Here is a 21,144-nt window from a genome sequence, read left to right as displayed (position 1 = left end):
AGAAGAGGAGGAAAAGGAAGAGGACAAGAAGAGAGGAAGAGGAAGAGAAGAGGAGGAAAAGGAAGAGGACAAGAAGAGAAGGAAAAGAAAAGAAGAGAGGACAAGAAGAGAGGAGGATGAGATAATAAAGAGGTTAAAAAGAGTGAAGGTGAAATTAAAGAGTGAAGATTTAATTTCAATCAGGGACTGAAGATTCTTTACATAGTTCAGTATTAGGAAACCTACACCTCTTGTTACCATGGTAACCTTGTAGGTCACCATGGTAACAAGAGGTGTAGATTACCATGGTAACACAAGGTTCAGGGTTAATGACTACATTAATGTTGGTGAACATGTGACATTTTCACTCTTTCATTAGAGTCTGGAGGAGGATCCAGGTAAGGGGCGGAGCTTGAGTGCATTTTAAATGATTCAAATCACTTTTTCGAAGTCATTCCGAAAAAAGAAAAACAATAGTTATTTAAAATATAATGAAGATGCATTGCATGTTAAAATTAACAAAGGTTAATATTAAAATATACTTAATATTAAGTTAATGAGCTGAAGCTAACCCTAACTTAATGAGCTAAAGCTAACCCTTGTTTGTTTCCGTTTACAGCTGAAATATGATAAATCAGAAACGATGTCACATGAAGTAAAATCATAAAAAAATCCAATTGAATAATTAATTGATTTGATATGATAGGTGTTTAGTTAATTGTTTGTGATGTTTAATTAATTATTTTATTATCATTTTAATTAATGATTCAAGGTACTAGTAAGTAATGTTAGTGATATCAATCAATGCGCAACAAGACAAACAAGTTTTACAAAAAAAAATTGCAAAACTTTTATTTTGAAATAAGAAAAGTCACTGTGTGGTTGTGTGTGTGTGTGTGCGTGCGTGCGTTTATGTGGGCTTGGTCAACAGCTGACTGGAAAAATCAAACAGATCTTTGTTGATTTTCTTCAGAGTCTGAACTTCTTCCTCCAACTCTGCGATACGAACTTTAGTGTTTTCACCGTCACCGAAGATCGACTGGAACACACACACACAAAATTAACAAATAATTAATTTAAAAATAAGAGATTTATGTTATATATATATAACATGAATTGAAGTATTTATAAATTCACAGTGAATGTCTGGACAGACTACAGGGGGCGCTGTGCTGCTCATCAAGCAGAGTCAGAACATTTACTTTGTCTTTTTATCATCTGAAACTTTTAGTGTTGACATTAAGCCCTGCCCCACACCTTGTCAGTCACAGCATTCATCAGAGAGTTCAGCCTATCAGCTTTCTGCAGGTATGACTCCTCCTCCTCCTGAAAAAATAATAAAATAAAAATAAGAGTGAGGTGTGGGCATCATGTGACTCATGTCATCTGTCATTGTTGAAAAAAAAAATGAAAAAATTGCAATAGATTCACAACTATAGATGATCTCATTTCTAAATGACAACTATTTTTCTTCCCAAATAAACAATCCTATTTTCCCCTCCAGGGGGGTATTCCATCAAGCAGGCTAAAGGCAAAGCCAAGCTTAAATGGCCAAGTCTGGTTAATATGAGTGAGAGTTCGGTTCCATCAAAGAGGCTGAGATTAGCCCCAACTCAGTAACCATGGAAACTATGACTCTGGCTAAGCCTCAACCATGGCTAAGCCATAACTGTGGCTCAGGTTTCCGTTCCATCAATCTGAGCCTCAACCCTGTTCCACCAAGGTGGCTAATGTGAATGCTAGCCAAGTAACCATGGTAAATTATGCTGCAATAGGGGTCCTCGTCTCCATTGAATTGCTTGATTTGCTAAAATGATTCTAGATAAATAATAAAGATCTGTCATATGATTATTTCCTATAGAATGATAACCAACATTGCATTTCTTCATGTAATAATCTACCATCAATTGTATGATAAATGTGATAAGTCATGTAAAATACTTTGATTAAATGTAGCCTATTATTATTTTAAAACATTTAAATGTAAATGTAGGATTTAAAGTGCTTCAAAGTGATTCAAAGTGCTTTACATAAAATAAGATGAAAATACAACAATTCAACATATAGCATCTGGGACAAAATACAGAAGTAGCACAAATACAGCGTTTAAAAATGCTTAAATGAAAATGATATCAATTCTATACAATTGGCCATGCAGGAAATAAGTGAGCGCAATCCCATCGATTTGCATAACATTCAGTTGATAAATGTGATGAATATTACTTTCTAACATTACTACTAGGACTGCCAAATGATCAAATATGAAGAATTTCACATAAATTGCAGTGAAACAATAATGCTATTTTAATTATGTTCATATGAATGTTATTTATTAGGGCTGTCTTTTTGTTCTTTGGGGATTTTCCTTTTAATTTTAGGGATTTGGTTGCATTAATAGGTCCACATAATTAATTAGTTTAAAACAAAAACCATCAAGAAATCAATTGGTAGATTATTGTCTACATATATTTTGTCCCTTTGATGGAGGATTTATATAACATGATGATGCTGAAATTTTCTTTGTCACTTTTACATTACATGTCATTTACCAGACGCTTTTATCCAAAGCAATTTACGATACAATCCCTCGCTTTATTGATTGCCGCGGTATTGCAATTCTTTCAGATTATGTGGCTGTAATCCTCATATACCTCCATGAGGAGGGTTTGCTCCGCTGCAGAGAACATCTCTGCACGCTCTTTTCCCTTGCTGTTCGGTATTTTTCACAGATTCCGCGCTCGACTAGAATGGGCTTTTTATTTTCCCTGTGGGCGTGCACAAGTTGAGGCTTAACAGGTGAGGCTTGACTAAGCGTCAGGTGGAGCCTGCTGATTTCACTTGATGGAACGGCTTGGAGCTAGATTGGGAGGTGGAGCTTAGTCAAGCTTCAAGCTTACACCTAAATCTGGCAATTCTTAGCTACGTTGATGGAATACCCCCCAGGTTTCTTCGTCACTGACTTCTCTCACAACATATGAAGTCTTTACGTCACATGATTCAGTGGAGGCTTTACTCCAAATGTTTCTAATCTTTTGTTCATGAGAACAATAAACATTTGGATTCGTGAGAAAATCTCGATCTCAGTTCTAAGCAAAAAAATCCAATGATTCGCATTTTTTCCCAGAATCATGTAGCCCTAACTGACACCAACCGTCTTTTCAAAATAAAACTAACACTGACAGATTTTAACACTGATACTAACAGTCTTTTCAAAATAAAACTTATACTGACAGGTGTAAAACTAAGGCCTTGTGGCAGCGTCACCTACAGCACAGCATGAGGGGGCGTGGCTCCACGTGCAGACTCACCTGTGTGTAGGGAGCGAGCCGCACACACACGTCTCCCGACTGTCCAGTGTCTCCGTCATGTAGGTGTCTGCTGAAGCGTGGCAGAGGGACAGTGGGACGACTGTCCGGCAGGAACATGTTTGCTGGAGCTGCCATGATGAAAGCGTTCGTCACAGGGCCTAAACATGCAGACAGGAAGTCAATCAGTGGTTAGATTATTATATAATCTAGATTATATTGTGAGCTGGTCAGAGAGTTAACCGGTGAGCTGGTCAGGGAGTTAACATTAACCAGTGAGCTGGTCAGTGAGTTAACTGATGAGCTGGTCAGTGAGTTAAGTGTCTGATGATCAATGACAACATGAGCTGAGGTAACTGATCCCGCTGAGGGTTAAAGGTTAAGGTCAGATGGGAGGAGATTAACCAGTGACTAATCAGTGTGAAATGTCAAAATAACAAGGGCGGAGCTCTGCAGCCTTCTATGAGCCAATCAGACTCATTTCACACCCAGTAAAGTGCACAGTACAGTGAGGAAACAGCTGAATCTACCACTGCAGATAAAGGAGGGATTATAATCCCATGACGTGCATTTGCAGTCTGACAGCGACAAAGTCATGTTGATGGTGAGGCGCTTCTTCTTCATGATGTCAGGTGAACAGCTCGTTACCAGGCTTCTGCAGAGCTTGTTGACAAGCTGACCATCTGAATCAGGTGTGCTGGAACAGGGCAACATCTAAAACATGCAGGGCAGTGTTCCCTGAGGACCAGGGATGGGAAACACTGATTTAGGTGACTGTGTCTGTGCTGTGGTCATGGAGTTATTACTGAACAAATATTTTTAATTAACTGATTTAGTGATTTGATTAAGTTACATGGAAAACAACTGCTTTATAAGTCACTAGTTTGTGTGTGTGTCATATTTAAAAGTCACCGCAGTTTCATGGAGCTGTGCAGCGATGACTCCACCCATGTTAAGTAGGCCGGGCCATGCCGTGCCGAGCCGAGCCGGTGGAAATATGCCACAAGTTTGTTGAACGAGATCGCTCAAACAAAGTCTGAGTTGGTTTATGTCATACTAACAGACGGGGCTTACCTTTGTGTGCCAGGCAACGGATGCTTTGTTTACTCTGGATGTCCCAGAGTCGAACCGTCTCATCATGTGACCCAGAGACAAGGAGAGTCCCGTCCATAGACACCGAGAGACAAGTTACCAGGTTCCTGAAAACAAATCAAGTGATGAGCATCCACTGATTCGAAAATGATTCCTGACCCTCTGCTTCAGTCTGCAACAGAAAACCTTCAGAGTACTTACTCTGAAGGTTTTCTGTTGGACATGTGAACCTGGTCTCACCTGTGACCTTTGAACACCTGGTTTCCATCATTGTCGGACTGAAAGGATTTGTCTCGACCAAGACTCTGCAGAGAAACACACCATTTAAAAACAGTCTGTATCTCCATCAACATCAAACTCAACAGCGCATTTCTGTCGTTGTATGTTAACAAACATATGTGAATATATTCTTATATAAAAGGATATCATTTCTTTATATAGCATGTCCTAACTAATCCTAGTGTAACCCTTGAACTGGTCCAAACGTCTCTAAATGGAACCTTTTATGTCTGAGGATCTTTGTACTAGGGCTGTAGCGATATACTAATCTCACGATACGATATTCAGCTCACGATACGATATATATCACGCTATTCGGCAAACAATACGATTCGATAGGATTCGATTCAAATCCATCATTTTCTTAAACATTTTAAAGGGACAGTGTGATTTTAGTGACATCTTGTGAGTATTCCATTGACTTGGGTTGAATTAATGAAAACTGAAAGCATCAATTACACAATATATGGCTCTGACTGGACAGAGAGTCTACAGCTTGCAAATGCTGGACAAAATAAAATCAAAGACCTTGTGTGGGTGGTGACGTTTTAGGTGGGCTCGTAGGTTGGTGGTATTTCCACTGTATTTCACATTTGTGTGACACAGCTTGCAAACTGCAATACTTTTATCCAAGTACTGGCTCTCCTTTTTTTAAAAAAACCGAAATGCTCCCACACATCTGCTTTTAAATATAATGGTGGTCTTATAATGGACTTATAATACTACCCACCATTTTCTTGAATCTCCTCAGTTAAACAGCAAGATGAACACCTCTGCGTCTGTGTAAAGGGAGTATCTAGACGGGTAACTTGCTAGAAATGCTCTACAGCAGGGGTCACCAACCTTTTTGAAAGGCAAAGGGCTACCAGTTTGATACACACTTCTGAAATAGCCAATTTGCTCAATTTACCTTTAACTATAGGTTATTATTAATAATTAATGATATTCAGCTATCTGAAGACACTGATCATGTTGATGATTTGTCATAATAAATATCAACAATGAAGAATCGATACTTTCTGTGGAAACAAAATATCAATATATATTGCAGTCGATAAAATCGCCCAGCCCATCATCTGTAACAGATGTTCAGAGATGTTTTGATCTGTAACGTCTCCTCATGTCACCTAATGTCTCTGAAAACCTAACATCTCTCAAAGTTTGTAGGTCTCACCTGGCTGCACAGAGACACCTGGAAAATATTTCCATCACTTCCTCCACAGAACAGGAAGTACTCACAGGGGTCAAAGGTCACAGACATGATCTCCACGTCAAAGAGAATGGACAGAAGAAGCTCACCTGAGGACAACTCCCACACCTGGACAGAGAGAGACATGTGTAAAACATGGCTGACAAAGCAGTTGATGATTATCAGCTGTTGTAGTTTAAAAATGCCACAGCTCATCTGTGATTGGCTCAAATATTTTGGAAAGGTGTCTGCGTGGAAACAGGAAGTGTTGGTATGGCTGCCAGCTGATCCATGACCCCTGTCTGGTGGTAATGGAGCAGCTGGCTCCTCAGTGTCTTTTCTAAACTCCATTTAAAAACCTTATAATAAGTGTGTGACGTCACCCATTATGACATCATTATGATATTACTCAGACTCCGCCTCCTATTAATCTAAGAGAGGACTTTACTGTTTTAAAAATGATCAATGAACATCAAACATCACAGTTACAGAACACTGACTCAGCAGAGATGTATTCTTTATCACAGGTCAAAGTTCAGACGCTCATCGTTTACACACTGGTTTTCTCACGGGGAATTTCAGAGAAGAGGGAGGGTCTTCAAGTTCAGTCTATGTGTTGCCTAAATCAACAGTTGCCATGGTTACTATTAATAGGCAGCAGCTTCAGGTTAGGCCGCCTCAATACGCTCCAACGAAACACCTCAAACATTAACTCATTCATCTACACTGAACTATAAAATACACAGAATTACATGAAACACAGTTTCAGATATTATAGAATAAGATATTTGCATTTAGAGTGAATTAAATTATTGTTGCATTTATTCTGAATGAACAGAAATAATCCCAACAATCATAATAACCATGTGTGTACTTACAGTAAATCATGTTTATTTTTAAAGGTGTGAGTCTAACATTAAAGGAGGCGTGGTTAACATTCTCACCTTGACCGTCTGGTCTAAGGACGCGGTAGCGACTCTGGCCTGAGTTCCCATCAAGCCACAGTGCAGGTCTGTGATTGGCAGCGAGTGACGAGACAGGACATGACGTGGTTCAGGGGCGTGGTTTGAATCCAGCTGGATCACACTGAAACATTCACCATCACAAGGTCATAGTGAGCGTATGAACAAGTATTTTAGGTCACGCTAACATTTAAACCCTGACCTGAGAGAAACCATGTGGATTCTGTAGACTAGGTTAAAAGTTTATAGAAGCCACACACACTCACCAGGACATGGTTTGAGAGTGAAGTTTGTAGACTCTTTTACACCTGACATTAAAATGTGTTTTCTGTGATTACAAATACAGGTGTAAATACACCCGAGGACGGATTGTCAAACCACTGAGCAGAAACACGCTGGTGTCTCCGAGCACAGTTAACGTGACAGCGGAGACAAAACTGCACAGTCTTTGGGTTTCCTCTCATCAAACATGATGTCTTCTCCTGCTTCAAAAAGTGAAGAGGACTTTATACAACAGTGTGACGAATGCTGCTGTTGTTGACATGTCAGCACACAGAGGGGGCGGGGACTGTGATCGGCTCATGATGTGGACATTGGAGACACATGTTAGTACAGGTGTAAACATGTGGTGAAGGGCCTGGGCACAGGAAACCGGACACTGCGGTGGAAAGCCCTCAAGAATGTGTGAACATACAGGGACAGTTTGTAATGCAGGTGTAGAGGAGGAAACTGTGGTGGGACGTCAGGTGGGTTCAGGTTTGTTACCTGCACAGACTCCACACCAGAGCCAGGTTGTCTTTTCCTCCAGAAACAAAATGGCTGCTGTCGTCTGTGAACTTCAGACAGGTGACGTCCTGATAGTGACGACTGAGTACAGACAGCAGCTTACCTGTGGACACCTGAAGCAACCACACAGACACATTATTAACTCTTTACAGGACACAAGGTGTAGAACCAGGTTTCTGACAATGACTCACCTCCCACAGGTAAACCGCCTCAGCGACTCCAGCTGCGAGGAAAACGCCATCAGGTGAAGAGGTCAGACAGGTGACCACACCTGGACACACGATCTTCTGCTGCAGCTGGTCCTGAAACACAAAAGCCATGTCTCATTTAAGGGTCTGGATCCTGTGAAGTGTGCCGCTGAGAGAAGAGATGACTCGGGAGGAGACAGATGTCCTGTGATGCTGAAATGAGATGCTCAACGTCAGGCTGTAATCAAGAGGCTGAATGCTGGCCTCTACAGTTTAAAATCCTGAATTACAGTTCTCCTGCCGCTCAAAGTCTGACTGTTGATTTAAGCTCTAATCAACAAAACATCCCAAGTGTGATGCCAAAGAAAGACATTTAAAATGTAGTTTGTTTAAACAGTTGTAGAAATAATACAAGAGTCTACTTATTTTGTTTTATTTATTTATTATAGTGTGATAAAGTTAATATTATTTTTGTAAATATTTCATGTAATAGTGGAGTAAATGTGATGTGTCTCACAATGAGAGAAACATGGACCTGGAATATGATTTAAATTTGAACAGAAATAAAGCTTTATTTCTACAACAATAGTTTTACAACAATATCTAAATATCAGGTCAAAGGTCAAATAAACCTGCTGAAGCTTCTTCTCTTTAATCATTCAATAGCATGAAGAATCAGCTTAAAAATTTCTCCACCATTCTTGTGTCATTTTAATAAAGTTTTACTTTTACAAAAAAAGCCTCTGCCGCTGGTGTGCAAAGATTTCTGGGAAGGACACAAATGTCTCCTTCTAAAGCCAGCAACTGTGGATTCCCCTGTCCACCTGTCCGTCCTCACAGACAGATCTACTGTCCACCTGTCCGTCATCCTCTGTGGCTCTTCCTTAGGTTTCTCCCATTTCTCCCAAGGATTTTTGTGTTGTTTGTACTCACTCAATGTGAGGGTCTAAGGACAGAAGGTCTAAGGACAGTGGGTGTGTCTGCTTTGCAGACTGTGATGTTGTTGACTCGATGTTTCCCACAGACAGCAGATTTTACACGTAATAAATCAAACACATTTCACACGACAGCTGACGCTTTACAGAAGACAAACATAACAACACACCACGTGAACGCGCTCGTACCTTCCTCTGAATCTCCCACACGTTGATGAAGTTCTTGCCGAGCTGAGCTGAAAGCACAAAGTGTCCACGCAGCGCGGTGAGTGTCCGCGTGGAACTGTTTCCTCCGCGGTAAGAGAGCAGACTGGAGCCGCTGTGGAGGTCGAACACGGTGATGTTCCACAGCTGAGAACCAGAGTCACTGGTCACGATCACTTCCACCGGAGCCGCCATCTTCTCTTTGAAACACTGCTGATCACATCATATCCGGTTTCCGGCCCCGCGGCATTGTGGGAGATGTGGTAGGGCGAAGCGGCGCAATTTAAAGTCAATAATGACAATATTCTGTTCTTATGTTTGTTTGTTTTTAAATATGTGTGAATAAAGTTTCAATTGTTTCAATAGTTTCAATAGGGCAGCCCGTGACCAAGTGGAAAGGGAACTTGACTTGTAACAAGAGGGTCGCCGGTTCAAATCCCCACCTGGCCAAAAAGGGCTGGGGTACCCCTGAGCAAGGTACCCAACCCCCAATGCTCCCCGGGCGCTACTCAGTGTGGCAGCCCACTGCTCCTAATTCTAGGATGGGTCAAAATGCAGAGGAATACTTTCCCTAAGGTTATTCATAAAAACTAACTAATTGAATGTCAGTAAAACTCTTATTCTTTTTTTATTTACAAACAAAAGAAGAGGCTCCTCTGATGACGTCGTCAGACAAGTCGCGTCAATAAAATGAAAAAAAGAACATTTATGTGTTTATTTGCTTTGTTTTGTTCAGACAACTAACAAGAGTGAATGTTAATGTTTTGAAGATTCTGGTTTTATTTTCTTCAGAGGACAAACTGTGATGGATTATGTTTCTTACTGTATTTATGTTTCTGATGTATGAACTTTAAATGTAAATAATCGTACCATAAACACCAACAAACGTCCTCCTGATGTCTCACCTGAAGAGCTGCTCACACCTGACCTAACCCATCTTATCACATGACCGATCACATTCAAAGGCTTGAGGACATGTTTGGGGACATGACTGAGCATGAACCAATCATGAACCAATCTGTCCTCAGGCAGGACGATTAGCGCGTCCGCCTCCTCAGCTGACGTCCCCTGACCTGCAGCAGTTTTACTATTGTATACACTAATCAGAGACAATATCTTCATTTATTTGTAGTCAACGTCACAATATTTGCTCTAATCTTCATAATTTATTTTTCTCATGGTAACAATGTCATGTTACAGCAGCGGAACACACACAGGCACACACAGATGTGATCATGTGACCACAGGAGATAAGTGTTAACGTCAGGTGTGAACACTCTTACTGAGACCGGATCTTAACACCAGATCTGAACGGAGCCTAAAATACAAGTTCACAAATGAACAAAGATCAATAATCCATAAACAAGAAGAAATAAACAACATAACAAACGCTAAGATTTACAGTCAATTTAAGTCAATAAAAACAAAATAACAACACAAATATGTAGTGTTTACAAAGTCAACTAACCAGGATTAAACAGTTTAACTTTTCACTGATTGCAATAATCAGTGAAAAGTTAAACTACAATTAAATTCAAGTTAAACTGGAGTGAAGTGAGTTATACTGTGATTAAGATTCAACTAGTATATAACATGAATTTAAATGTTTAAAAGTCAAGTTAAACCAGATTTAAACTAGTGCATAACTAAAGTTAAACATTTTAAAACTTAATCAGCAGAGTCCAGAAGGGTCTAGGAGAGCCCAGCCGAGTCTAGAAGAGTCCAGATGGATGTAGGAAAGTCCAGCTGAGTCTATTAGAGTTCATAGGGGTCTATGAGAGTCCAGCTGAGTCCAGAAGGGGCTAGGGAAGTCAAGCTGAGTCCAGGGTCCAGTTGAGTCCAATGGCCCTTTTCCACTATGGACCCGCCTCGCCTCGGCGCGGCACAACACGGCACAGTTTAGGTTACATCTCCACTACAAAAAAGTACCTACTCAACGTGGGCTGAGTCATCACTGCATGGCATGAGTGAAATTGCAGTGACTTTGTTTTACGCGCAACACATACACACACACACACACACACAAATGAGTGATAGTGACTTGTAAAGCAGTTGTTTGCTGTTTGTATTTGTTCAGCACTTCCTCCATGACTGGAGCATAGACTCCATCTGATACAGTCACTGGACTGAAATGCAGCAGCAGGGTTTGTGATGCCGGTCGCTGGTTGCGATCAGCAGTGCTGTCGCTAAATATACCAGACTCCTCTGTTAAATATTGAGATTTTAGACATTTCCCTGGTAATTGTTGGAGATTAAGCCACGTTTCTAGGATTGTCAAATTGTTTTAACTGATCTACAGTTCGGCATTGTTCAGACATCTCTGACCAATCAGTGGCCGGCAGTCTGGCGACGTCACGCTGAGTACCTACTCACCATGCTTGGAACCTCGCCAGAGCAGGTACTAAAAAAATGCTAGTGGAAACGCAACTTAACCATGCCGTGGCAAGGCGAAGCGAGTAGAGCCGGTAGAAACTCGCCACAAGAGGGTCCAGTTGAGTCCAGCTGAGTCTAGGAGGGTCCAGCAGAGTCCAGAAGAGTCCAAAAGGGTCTAGGAGAGTCCAGCTGAATGCTGTGATGTGTAATACTGTACTTTATGAACACAATATGAAAGCCAGAGGAAACTCATAGAGATCAGAGTTCAGTCGAGTCTGTTTGGTTGTGATCATCATTCAGAGGATGAAGAAGAGAAGGAGGACGATGAAGAGGATGATGAGCAACACACCGATGGCGCACCATTGACGCCGATCTGTAAAAACACAGGGAAGTTATAACAGTGTATGATACATCACTAACTGTAGCTATAACTAACACAAGTCAAACTACACTGTAACTTCACAGATGTTTCTATCACACATTAAAGCTACTGAACGACTGTGTTTAGGACTGTACAAAACCTGTAACTGTAACTATTACTAACTATACCTGTTACTAATATTAACCAAACTTGTAACCAATACGAACTATACCTGTTACTAATACTAACTATACCTGTAAATAATACTAACTAAACCTGTAACCAATACTATCTAAACCTGTACCTAATACTAACTATACCTGTAACTATTACTAACTAAACCTGGAACTACAACTAATTAAACCTGTAACTAATACTAACTATACCTGTTACTAATTCTAATTAAGGTAAACTTTCAATGTCGAATGATCAATGAAGAAATGAATGAAGGAAGGAATGAATGAATGAATGAACAGATTACCACTGGTCATGTGAGACACTTTGGCCAGTTTCTTCATGACATTGTCCAGTCTAGAATGAGTGTTATCCATCTCATGACTGAAGTCGTCCAACATCCTGCAGAGACAAGGCATGGACAAATTGAAACTGGGATTATACTCCGGTTCAACCCGGATTTAGTCTCAGGTTTAAACTGGGATTACACTCTGGTTTCACCTGGATTTAGACTCAGGTTTAAAATTGGATTATACTCTGATTAAACCTGGATCTAGACTCAGGTTTAAACTGGGATTAAACCACACACGCCACAGCGGCTCATCATGTGACCTATGATGTAACTAATAAACATTCATCTTACACAGACTGTTCGTCCAGCTCCTGGCCAATCCGCTCCGACATATTCTTCAGAACTCCAATTGTTCCTGACACGAGCTCCAGCTGCTCATCCTGCTGGTCTGCTATCATCTGACACACACACACAAACACAGACATACACACAGCGACAGACACACACACACACGTGTTACATCATCACGGTGAAATGACATCATCAGTCAGCAGCTCTGTGATTGGCTGTCTCTTCACCTGCTGCTGAACGTTCTGCTCCTCGATGAAGTGAGAGTTGGCGTTTTGCAGCTGTTGATCCAGACGGATGAATTTATCAGCACCAGGTCGCCATGACGGTCCCTGATCAATGTGAGAACAACACAAACACAAACAATGACCATGTTTATACACATAATAATAATAACATTTTAAAATATGTGTCAACATACATTAAAACATACTTGTTTACGTGGCCAGAGCGTGTATTTACCTGTTTGTTATTTCTGTCCAATGACGAAGCTGCTGGACTCGACATCTGCTCTTTCATTTCCTTCAACACACACACGGAGCAGCCAATCAGATTACAGGAAGTGGCCAATCAGATTACAAGAAGCAGCATATTACATGGAGCAGCCAATCATATTACAAGGAGCAGCCAATCAAATTACATGGGCAGCCAATCATATTACAAGGAGCTGCCAATCAGATTTACAGACAGAAGGAGCAGCCAATCAGATTACAAGGAACAGCCAATCAGATTACAAGAAGCAGCCAATCAGATTACAAAGAGCAGACAATCAGATTGCAAGGAGCAGCCAATCAGATTAACAGACACAATGAGCAGCCAATGAGATTAATAGACACAAGGAGCAGCTAATCAGATTACACACACAAGGAGAAGCCAATCAGATTAATAGACACAAGGAGCAGCCAATCAGATTACACACACAAGGAGCAGCCAACGATATTACAAGGAGCAGCAGATTACAAAGAGCTTTCAATCAGATTAACAGTCAGTGGAGGAGATAATCACATTAACAGACAGAGGTTATAATCAGATTACCTGCAGTGTCTGTCTGGTGACAGTGATGAAGGCTTTTCTCTTTGAAAGCTCGGCAGCGTTCAGATTAAACTTCCTGGGGTTCGACTCAACGATGCGTTCTCAACGACTGTTAAGAAAAACAAGGTCGGGGCCCTTTTGTGCATTTTAAAAAGTGACTTTGAATTTATCTTAAAATAATTATACATATATATACATATATATGTATATATATATACACATATACATATATATGTACACACAGCAAGAAACCTGATAAATTGAAGAGACACTTGGAGCCATTCACCTGAGTTACGTCGGTAAGCCACCGGAGTTTTTGAAACTTTATGAAAACCCAAAGCAGGAAAGTGGTTTAAAACAAACCGCCGGTGTAAACAACAAAGCAAAAATGATTGATATTGTTAAAGTATTTGTTGTTATCAAAATGTATTCATTGTTTAAAAAATGCACATTTCATATTTTTATTTGAAAATTAATTTCTCAGGAAGGAATATTGAGGTTATTTGTATTCTTAAGGCAAAAATGTTATTGGCACAGCAAATTACTGAAAGAAAAGTGAAACATTTGTTCAAATACTTCTTTCAATAAATCTTATACTTGACACATTGTTAAAATGAGGCCCAACAGAAAAAGTTTGAGAACCACTGCTCTAACTGCTGCCATTTCTTCTCTTCTCATGATTAACAGCTCCATGTTGACCAGTTATTTATATGTTTATATGTTTATATGTTAATATGTTTATATGTGTATCTATGTGTGTATAATATTTATATATTTCTTCTGGAGCCAAGTCATGTGTGTAAATGAGAACTGGTTCACAAACATTTTATCTGGTAAAATAAAGGTAAAATAAAAATAATTTATATTCCTGTTGTGATGTTTTTGTTTCCGACTGTATCACAGTTTCAGCAGCAACATGAAGACTACTGTCCATGAGGCACACTCAGCCGTGGCTGCTCTCTGCAGATCAATAGTCTCATAAATACCTGTAAATATAACGTGTGTTTGTATGAAACAATACCAGAAATCAAACAGTTACAGGATGTAACATTAGATAAAGAACAAAAAGTGTTGTGTTTCATTTATACTCACACCTATTGATAATGTAACAATTATTATTCAAAATGTTCATAAACTAAAGACAACTTTTACGTCTGTGGAATATTGAGGGAGCACTGGTGACGCGGTGGTGACAGTGGCGCGTGCTCACAGTGTGTGTGTGTGTGTGTGTGTGTGTGTGTGTGTGTGTGTGTGTGTGTGTGTGTGTGTGTTATTATGGTCTGGATCAGTGGTCAACAACGTGGTGCCCATGAGCACCTGGTAACAGGTGCCAGCAGGCCCACTTCACCTCACTTGTATGCATCCATATGATCACTGAGTAAAATATCATTGATATTATTTATAAAAATGTGATAATCGTTAGGAGTAAGCACTGGAATTAATGTGTATGCAATTGAATGCATAATATTCATAATTGAAATGGTAAATTGCATAAAATGTTAATATGGTAGCCCTCCATATTATTCACTACCCTTCAGGTAGCTCTCGGTCTCAAAAAGGTTGGTGACCCCTAGTCTAGATTATCCTAATCACAGATTATATGAAGTGCGCAGTTCCCGATGAAAGGATATTGACAGTCTCGTCCAAATCTTCTAAATCCCACTCGATGGAGCGCAGACTGTTCCTCAGCTCATTGGTTGTCCAGTCCATTTCCTGTGTGGAGGCTCCGCCCCCCTCCTGCAGCAGCTCCCTCCATCTGTGATGAAGACCCTGTGCTGCGTTCACTGCCTTCTCCACCTCCCTGTCAAACACCACTGTTGTCATGGAAACCATAGAACTTCACCTTGTACATGTCACACCTATGGTTACATGTTACCACGGTAACACATTCATCATATGTTGTTGTTGTTGTTGTTATGGTAACAACAGTTACTTGTTCTAAGTCATCCTCACTGTGTAAACACCTATGTGTGTTCAAATCAAAGATTAATAAAGTTCTCATGTTTAAACTTCATGAAGTCACAGTCAGCCGTAGCTTTAGTGTGTTAGCTTTAACAGCTATCAGCTAGCACTAGCTTTAGCCCAAAACCTGTTAGCACATTATTCTGACCCTTTGACGACGAAGAACGGATCTTCCATAGACATGGTTCTGGTCCTGGTTCCAGTTATGGTTCTGGTGCTGGTTCCAGTTCTGGTCCTCGTCCTGGTCCTGGTCCTGGATCAGACTCCACGCGCGTACATGTTTGACACAGATTCTATTGTTTCTACGTGAAGAGTTGTTTCTGCTTTGTTTACATCAGACACGGCTTCCGCAGCGGAAGTCAGCGTTGACGTCACCAGCATGTGCTCCCGAGTCCCAACGTATCGGAACAAAATACTTTACAAACGTTCCTTCCGCGCGCACACACACATGCACGCAGACACACACGGCCACAATTACACACACAGAGTGACACACCCAAGAATACACTCGATAATAAGAAAACAGTTCTCTCTTTAAAAAAATCGTTCTTTCTCGATAACGCGCTGAAATCTGAGGTCACATGATCAACTGAAAAAAAAAAATAGAATGTAATGTCAACTCCATCTCCATGGGGGGCAGTACTGCACAAAACGGTTCATAGTCTCGGAAACGAGGACAACGTAGAGATCGTGCGAGACTTGAGTCAGTGCGCGTGAGTTAGTTTCCTTTGTGAGGAGCTGGGAGCGGCTAACGGCTAATAACGATTAATCTTCATCTTAGAATCAGCGTGAACATCCACCGCCTGTAAACGACACATTTGAGTGACGCCCCGACACATTTTCGGGTAAGACTGTCGACGAGTGTTAGCGTTTCTTAGCACCGATAGCCACGTAGCCTCGGCTGCGGCCACGCGGCTAACATGCAGCTAACGTTAGCGCGCTGTTAGCGCGCTCTAGACGCTTAATCTTTTATTAATTCTATTATTTCATCTTTTCATAAAATTATCAGATCTTGTGTTCACGCCACTGGGTCTGAAGGATCCAGACCGGTCTGATCCGGATCAGTCCTGGATGCGTTTTTTCGTTTCATCTGTAAAACTCCCACACTAAACCCCATAGAGAAAATCAGTGATTTGAACATCGCAGCACACAGGAGTTGCCGATCCTCTGCTGCCTCCGCATCCTTTACTAAGTTTAAATGTCTTATTTTGTCACTTCAGTGTTTGAAATCCTTTGTTCAGATTGACCTCAGTGACACAAAGTGACCACACGAGGCAGCAGAGGACCAGAAGCTCCTGTGTCCCCGTGAGCTAAAATCACTGTGAGGTTTGGTGTGGGAGAGTGAGTGGTTTACAAAAGTCTTACCAGTGAGTTAAAGACGTGAACATGTGACGTAGATATCGGAGAATTAAAATGACGTAGATTTTATTAACAGAGTCTTTTATTAAATTAAAACAAATGCGTGTCCAAAGAACCTGATCCTTATATCTACTAATTTATTGGTTTGTTGATCAAAGTTGTATTGTATTAGTCACATGTCACTGCCTCTTTTTTTTCCAGACACAGTGAACTTCCTAAGTGGTTTCCATGGCGCTGAGAAGAGGACACATCAGGTACCTGAAGGTGAGTTGATAAGTAACTTTGAATGGATCAGTAACACACACATACACTCTTCACCTCATTACATTACATTACATGTCATTTAGCAGACGCTTTTATCCAAAGTGACTTACAATAAGTGCATTTAAACATTTGGGTACAAATAAGAGCTAGAAGTAAGTAAGCTTAGAAGTAAGTAAGCTTACTTCTCATCTGTGCACCTCCGATGAATTAAAGCCCCGCCTCCTCTTTGTCTCAGGTGTGCGAGGTTCAGTCGTCACAGAGTGACGTCAGAGATGCTCAGCATGCGGCCAAAGGAACGGTGAGTGCCACGCTCTCACTGGCTGCTGTGGTGTGCTGATGATGTCATAATGTTACCTGATGATGTCATAATTATGCTCAGGATTTGTACAACAACGGCTTCAGTGAGCAGATGATGGAGGACGAAGACGCGAGGACAAACCTGATCGTGAACTACCTGCCGCAGAGCATGAGTCAGGACGAACTGCGAAGTCTGTTCAGCAGCGTCGGTGAAGTTGAGTCGGCAAAACTCATCCGCGACAAAGTGGCAGGTAAGTCCCGCCCCCTGTACTGCACTGTAGTACCACTGCAGTACCGCTGCAGTGGTACTACAGTGCGTGAAATATGACAGCAAGTGTGGCTCAGTTCTGCTTCCGTACCACTGTGTACCACTAGGTGTAGTACTGACTGTGTACTCTCTGTATTGTAGAGTTTATTTTATAAATCCTACTCATTACTGCTGTTGAACTGTGGTAAATACTTGACAGTATTTATACTGTGGTACTTGATAGAATTTATGCTGTAATACCTGATAGTATTTATACTGTAGTACTTGTTGTACTGTAGTATTAGTAGTATAAGTACAGTGTACATTTCTTATTTGTATTTTGTTTTTTGGGTTTCTTCTTCTTTGATGATCAGCTGATTTTTGTTCATATTTTTTCTTTGTTTTTAATGAATTCTACTGTTTTTTTCTTTTAAAAGGTGATTCTGTGATTTTTCTCTGAAAGAATTTTTTTCTGGACTGTTTTACTTTTCAGTTACTATGACGACACAGATCAATGATGATCTTAACTACGATGAGAAACACTGTTTTTGTTTTACAGTCACTTTGAATATGTGATGAGTCGTAGTTATTGATTTTCTTCCTGTCTTTGTTTTGAATGTAGAAAATGTTTTGTAACGTTTTGATGATGAAATATATGAAGATATTTTAGTTTTGATCAAACCCAGGAAACACTTGGACTCAATCAGCTGATCGATAAGTGAGTGAATGATGTCTGTTACAGGAAGTCTCACACTGTGACAGGAGGCAGTCTCACTCAGTGAGTCTCACTCTGTGACAGGAGGCAGTCTCACTCATTGAGTCTCACTCTGTGACAGGAGGCAGTCTCACTCATTGAGTCTCACTCTTACATAAGGAGGTCTCACTCTGTGACAGGAGGCAGTCTCACTCATTGAGTCTCACTCTGACATGACAAGGTCTCACTCTGTGACAGGAGGCGGTCTCACTCACTCTCCTCTCTGATAGGTTGTTGCGTGAACACATTTTAATTTGAAAGCATGTGTTTTCCTCTGAATTCGATGGATGGAAACATTTGGTTTTCTGGGTTTGATCAGAACAGTGTTTTTTTTTAGTGATGTCACAGATCAATAATCACGTCACGGATTTGAGTCACTTTTTTTTTGATCAGTAAATAAAGTCATTCCAGTGAAATTGACGAGTAGTTAAACTAAATTAAATCTTAAAATCATCAGATCTTCACAAACGCATAAAGAAATGAATCCATACAAATGTGATTTTAAAAAACAAAGAATATCAGTTTTTACACAAATTAACCACTTTATTTTTTCCTTATCTTTTAAAAAAAAGACAACAAAATTATCAAAACTAAGTAACTTTATTAACAAAGTTACAGACACGCAGCTGTGTGAGACAGTGGAATATGTCCGCTTATATGTTAGCTTAGCTTAGCCAACAAGCTAAATGCTAAGTTGCGATCTCTGTTGTAAAAATTTGCGTTGGTCGTGTTGCTCGGCGTTCCGTTGTGATAAAGTGAAGTGTGACATCACTATGTTTTTTTGTGGCGTGGACGCCGGTGTGTGCGTCTGCTGTTGTTTTATTTTGTTGTTGTTGTTGTTTTTTTGTTTGTGTTTCTCTAGGCCACAGTTTAGGTTACGGCTTTGTTAACTTTGTTAACCATATTGATGCCGAGCGAGCGATCAATACGCTCAATGGTCTGAGGCTACAGTCTAAAACCATCAAGGTAAAGTGTTTCAGTGTGTCCTGTCTCACCTCACACATGTCTTATGTTCTCCGGACAGTAGAGGACACTGTACTGTCCCAGGATGAAGGTATTTTCCACTGTGACCTGTCTTTTATTTTTAAACACTGATGCTTTTATTTTCAAAGCCTGTTTTTGTTTTTTGATAAAGAACTGTTTTTATTTTGACACATTTAAATGTCTGGACCAAATTTTATTGTTATTGGGGTTTTTTTTTCTTTGTTTGTTTTTTCTTACGATCTTTGTGTCACGATGGCACTGGTGTCTCACTCACATGTGACCTTTGACCTGTGCAGGTGTCGTTCGCACGGCCGAGCTCTGACACGATCAAAGATGCAAACTTGTACATCAGCGGTTTGCCCCGAACTCTGAGTCAGCCCGAACTCGAGGACATGTTCGCTCGTTTCGGACGCATCATTAACTCCCGAGTACTGGTGGACCAGGCCTCAGGTCAGTCAGGTGACCTCTCAGGTCAGTCGTGTGACCTCTCAGGTCAGTCATGTGATCTCTCAGGTGACCCATTGGGTGACCAATCGTCACCCTCCGGTTCCCGCTCTCACTTGTCATCTCATTGGCTCTTCAGGTTTGTCCAGAGGCGTGGCCTTTATTCGCTTTGATAAGCGAGCCGAAGCTGAAGACGCCATCAAGCACCTGAACGGTAACACGCCCCCCGGCAGCTCCGAGCCAATCACGGTCAAGTTCGCTGCAAATCCTAACCAGGGCAGGAACTCGCAGTCCACGTCACCGATGTACCACGGCCAATCACGGCGCTTCGGAGGACCGGTTCATCACCAGGCGCAGAGATTCAGGTCAGGAGCTCACAATCACTTCCTGTTGACCTTTCACAATAAGAGCCGGGCTTGACTAATCCTGACTGGTCTGTTAACCTGAGTTATGTTCATGTTAATTAACCAACGTTTTCTAACCTGTTCAAATATCGTCAAAAGGACTTCAGTTACTGTGTGTGTGTTTAGTGTAAAATTGAGTGAAATTGGCAGTGACTTATTTGTCATTACTTTAGTTAGTTGCTAGTTTCTTCTATCTTTAAATTTAGAAATGGTTGCATTATGTCTTTGTTTGGTTTTTTTAGTGATAGCTCATGTATTTGACTTAATCCTGGACCAATAATCCTGAGTCTCTTTGGTCGTCTTCCATCTTGGTTCCAGGTTTTCTCCGATGAGTGTGGACCATATGAGCGGAGGGGGCGGAGTCTCAGGGGGCTCATCCTCCGGTTGGTGCATCTTCATCTATAATCTGGGTCAGGATGCAGACGAGGCCATCCTATGGCAGATGTTCGGGCCGTTTGGCGCTGTCATCAACGTGAAGGTGATCCGAGATTTCAACACAAACAAGTGCAAAGGTTTTGGCTTCGTCACGATGGCGAACTACGAAGAAGCCGCCATGGCGATCCACAGCCTGAACGGCTACCGACTGGGGGATAAGGTCCTGCAGGTGTCTTTCAAGACCAGCAAGGGACATAAGTAGATGGGGCGGGGCATCTAAACCAATAGCTTTTTTTTTTTTTCCTGCATGCTCAGTTCCTATGAACTATGAAAATAAAATAATGGCCGTAAGGTCAAGGGGTCACAGTTTTTGTTCATGTGTTAGGAGATTGACAGCTGCCTGGGCCAGTAAGCATGCAGTGGGTGGGGCCTTAGGTTTTATGTCCTGGTTTTACTGTGTCATGTGATTTTATTTTTGTATTTCAGTTTGTTCAGTAATAAACATTTGTTTATTGTGACACTGTTGGTTTGCTTCAATGTGTAAAAAGGTCTCCA

The 21,144-nt window shown here is 40.9% G+C and overlaps 3 protein-coding genes across 5 annotated transcripts; 1 reads left to right on the top strand and 2 right to left on the bottom strand.

Moving 5' to 3' along the window:
• Positions 1–705: 705 nt before the first annotated feature.
• wdr18 (WD repeat domain 18) lies at positions 706–9,145 on the bottom strand. The gene is made up of 10 exons (XM_044043175.1): positions 8,905–9,145; positions 7,784–7,894; positions 7,572–7,705; positions 6,789–6,930; positions 5,830–5,973; positions 4,617–4,681; positions 4,359–4,483; positions 3,288–3,445; positions 1,237–1,305; positions 706–1,018 (listed from the first exon to the last, which is right to left on the bottom strand). The coding sequence occupies exons 1-10, from the start codon at positions 9,112–9,114 to the stop codon at positions 890–892; spliced, it is 1,287 nt and encodes a 428-aa protein (XP_043899110.1). The 5' UTR covers positions 9,115–9,145; the 3' UTR covers positions 706–889.
• Positions 9,146–11,279: 2,134 nt separating this feature from the next.
• stx6 (syntaxin 6) lies at positions 11,280–15,846 on the bottom strand. The gene is made up of 8 exons (XM_044043523.1): positions 15,610–15,846; positions 15,131–15,300; positions 13,503–13,597; positions 12,930–12,989; positions 12,698–12,799; positions 12,471–12,577; positions 12,135–12,229; positions 11,280–11,665 (listed from the first exon to the last, which is right to left on the bottom strand). The coding sequence occupies exons 1-8, from the start codon at positions 15,642–15,644 to the stop codon at positions 11,589–11,591; spliced, it is 741 nt and encodes a 246-aa protein (XP_043899458.1). The 5' UTR covers positions 15,645–15,846; the 3' UTR covers positions 11,280–11,588.
• Positions 15,847–16,134: 288 nt separating this feature from the next.
• Positions 16,135–21,099, top strand: LOC122780520 (ELAV-like protein 1). Of its 3 annotated transcripts, none has more exons than XM_044043520.1 (8): positions 16,135–16,306; positions 17,022–17,084; positions 17,320–17,382; positions 17,464–17,632; positions 19,245–19,348; positions 19,663–19,858; positions 19,950–20,175; positions 20,533–21,099. In XM_044043520.1, exons 2-8 carry the CDS (start codon positions 17,049–17,051, stop codon positions 20,849–20,851), a joined length of 1,113 nt encoding a protein of 370 aa, XP_043899455.1. In that variant the 5' UTR covers positions 16,135–16,306; positions 17,022–17,048; the 3' UTR covers positions 20,852–21,099. The 3 variants fall into 3 exon arrangements, with proteins under 3 accessions (XP_043899455.1, XP_043899456.1, XP_043899457.1); XM_044043521.1 differs by having other exon boundaries at positions 16,136–16,306; positions 19,663–19,837; XM_044043522.1 differs by having other exon boundaries at positions 16,136–16,306; positions 19,663–19,816; positions 20,533–21,098.
• The last annotated feature ends 45 nt before the right edge of the window (positions 21,100–21,144 follow it).

This window comes from Solea senegalensis, linkage group LG14 (assembly GCF_019176455.1).
Source record: "Solea senegalensis isolate Sse05_10M linkage group LG14, IFAPA_SoseM_1, whole genome shotgun sequence".
NCBI lineage: Eukaryota > Metazoa > Chordata > Actinopteri > Pleuronectiformes > Soleidae > Solea > Solea senegalensis.
The sequence above is the reverse complement of the archived record's forward strand: the minus strand, read 5'-3'. Positions and strand labels throughout refer to the sequence as shown.

Coding starts and splice junctions, on each gene's coding strand:
- wdr18 (XM_044043175.1), bottom strand. CDS start 9,114: ATGGCGGCTCCGGTGGAAGTGATCGTGACCAGTGACTCTGGTTCTCAG. Junction 7,895..8,904: donor TGTGGGAGATTCAGAGGAAG/GTACGAGCGCGT, acceptor TTTGTGTTTCAG/GACCAGCTGCAGCAGAAGAT. Junction 1,019..1,236: donor TGAATGCTGTGACTGACAAG/GTGTGGGGCAGG, acceptor TGTGTGTTCCAG/TCGATCTTCGGTGACGGTGA.
- stx6 (XM_044043523.1), bottom strand. CDS start 15,644: ATGTCTATGGAAGATCCGTTCTTCGTCGTCAAAGG. Junction 13,598..15,130: donor AGATTTGGACGAGACTGTCA/ATATCCTTTCAT, acceptor GTCGTTGAGAAC/GCATCGTTGAGTCGAACCCC. Junction 12,578..12,697: donor AGCAGAACGTTCAGCAGCAG/GTGAAGAGACAG, acceptor TGTGTGTGTCAG/ATGATAGCAGACCAGCAGGA.
- LOC122780520 (XM_044043520.1), top strand. CDS start 17,049: ATGGCGCTGAGAAGAGGACACATCAGGTACCTGAAG. Junction 17,383..17,463: donor AGCATGCGGCCAAAGGAACG/GTGAGTGCCACG, acceptor AATTATGCTCAG/GATTTGTACAACAACGGCTT. Junction 17,633..19,244: donor CATCCGCGACAAAGTGGCAG/GTAAGTCCCGCC, acceptor GTGTTTCTCTAG/GCCACAGTTTAGGTTACGGC.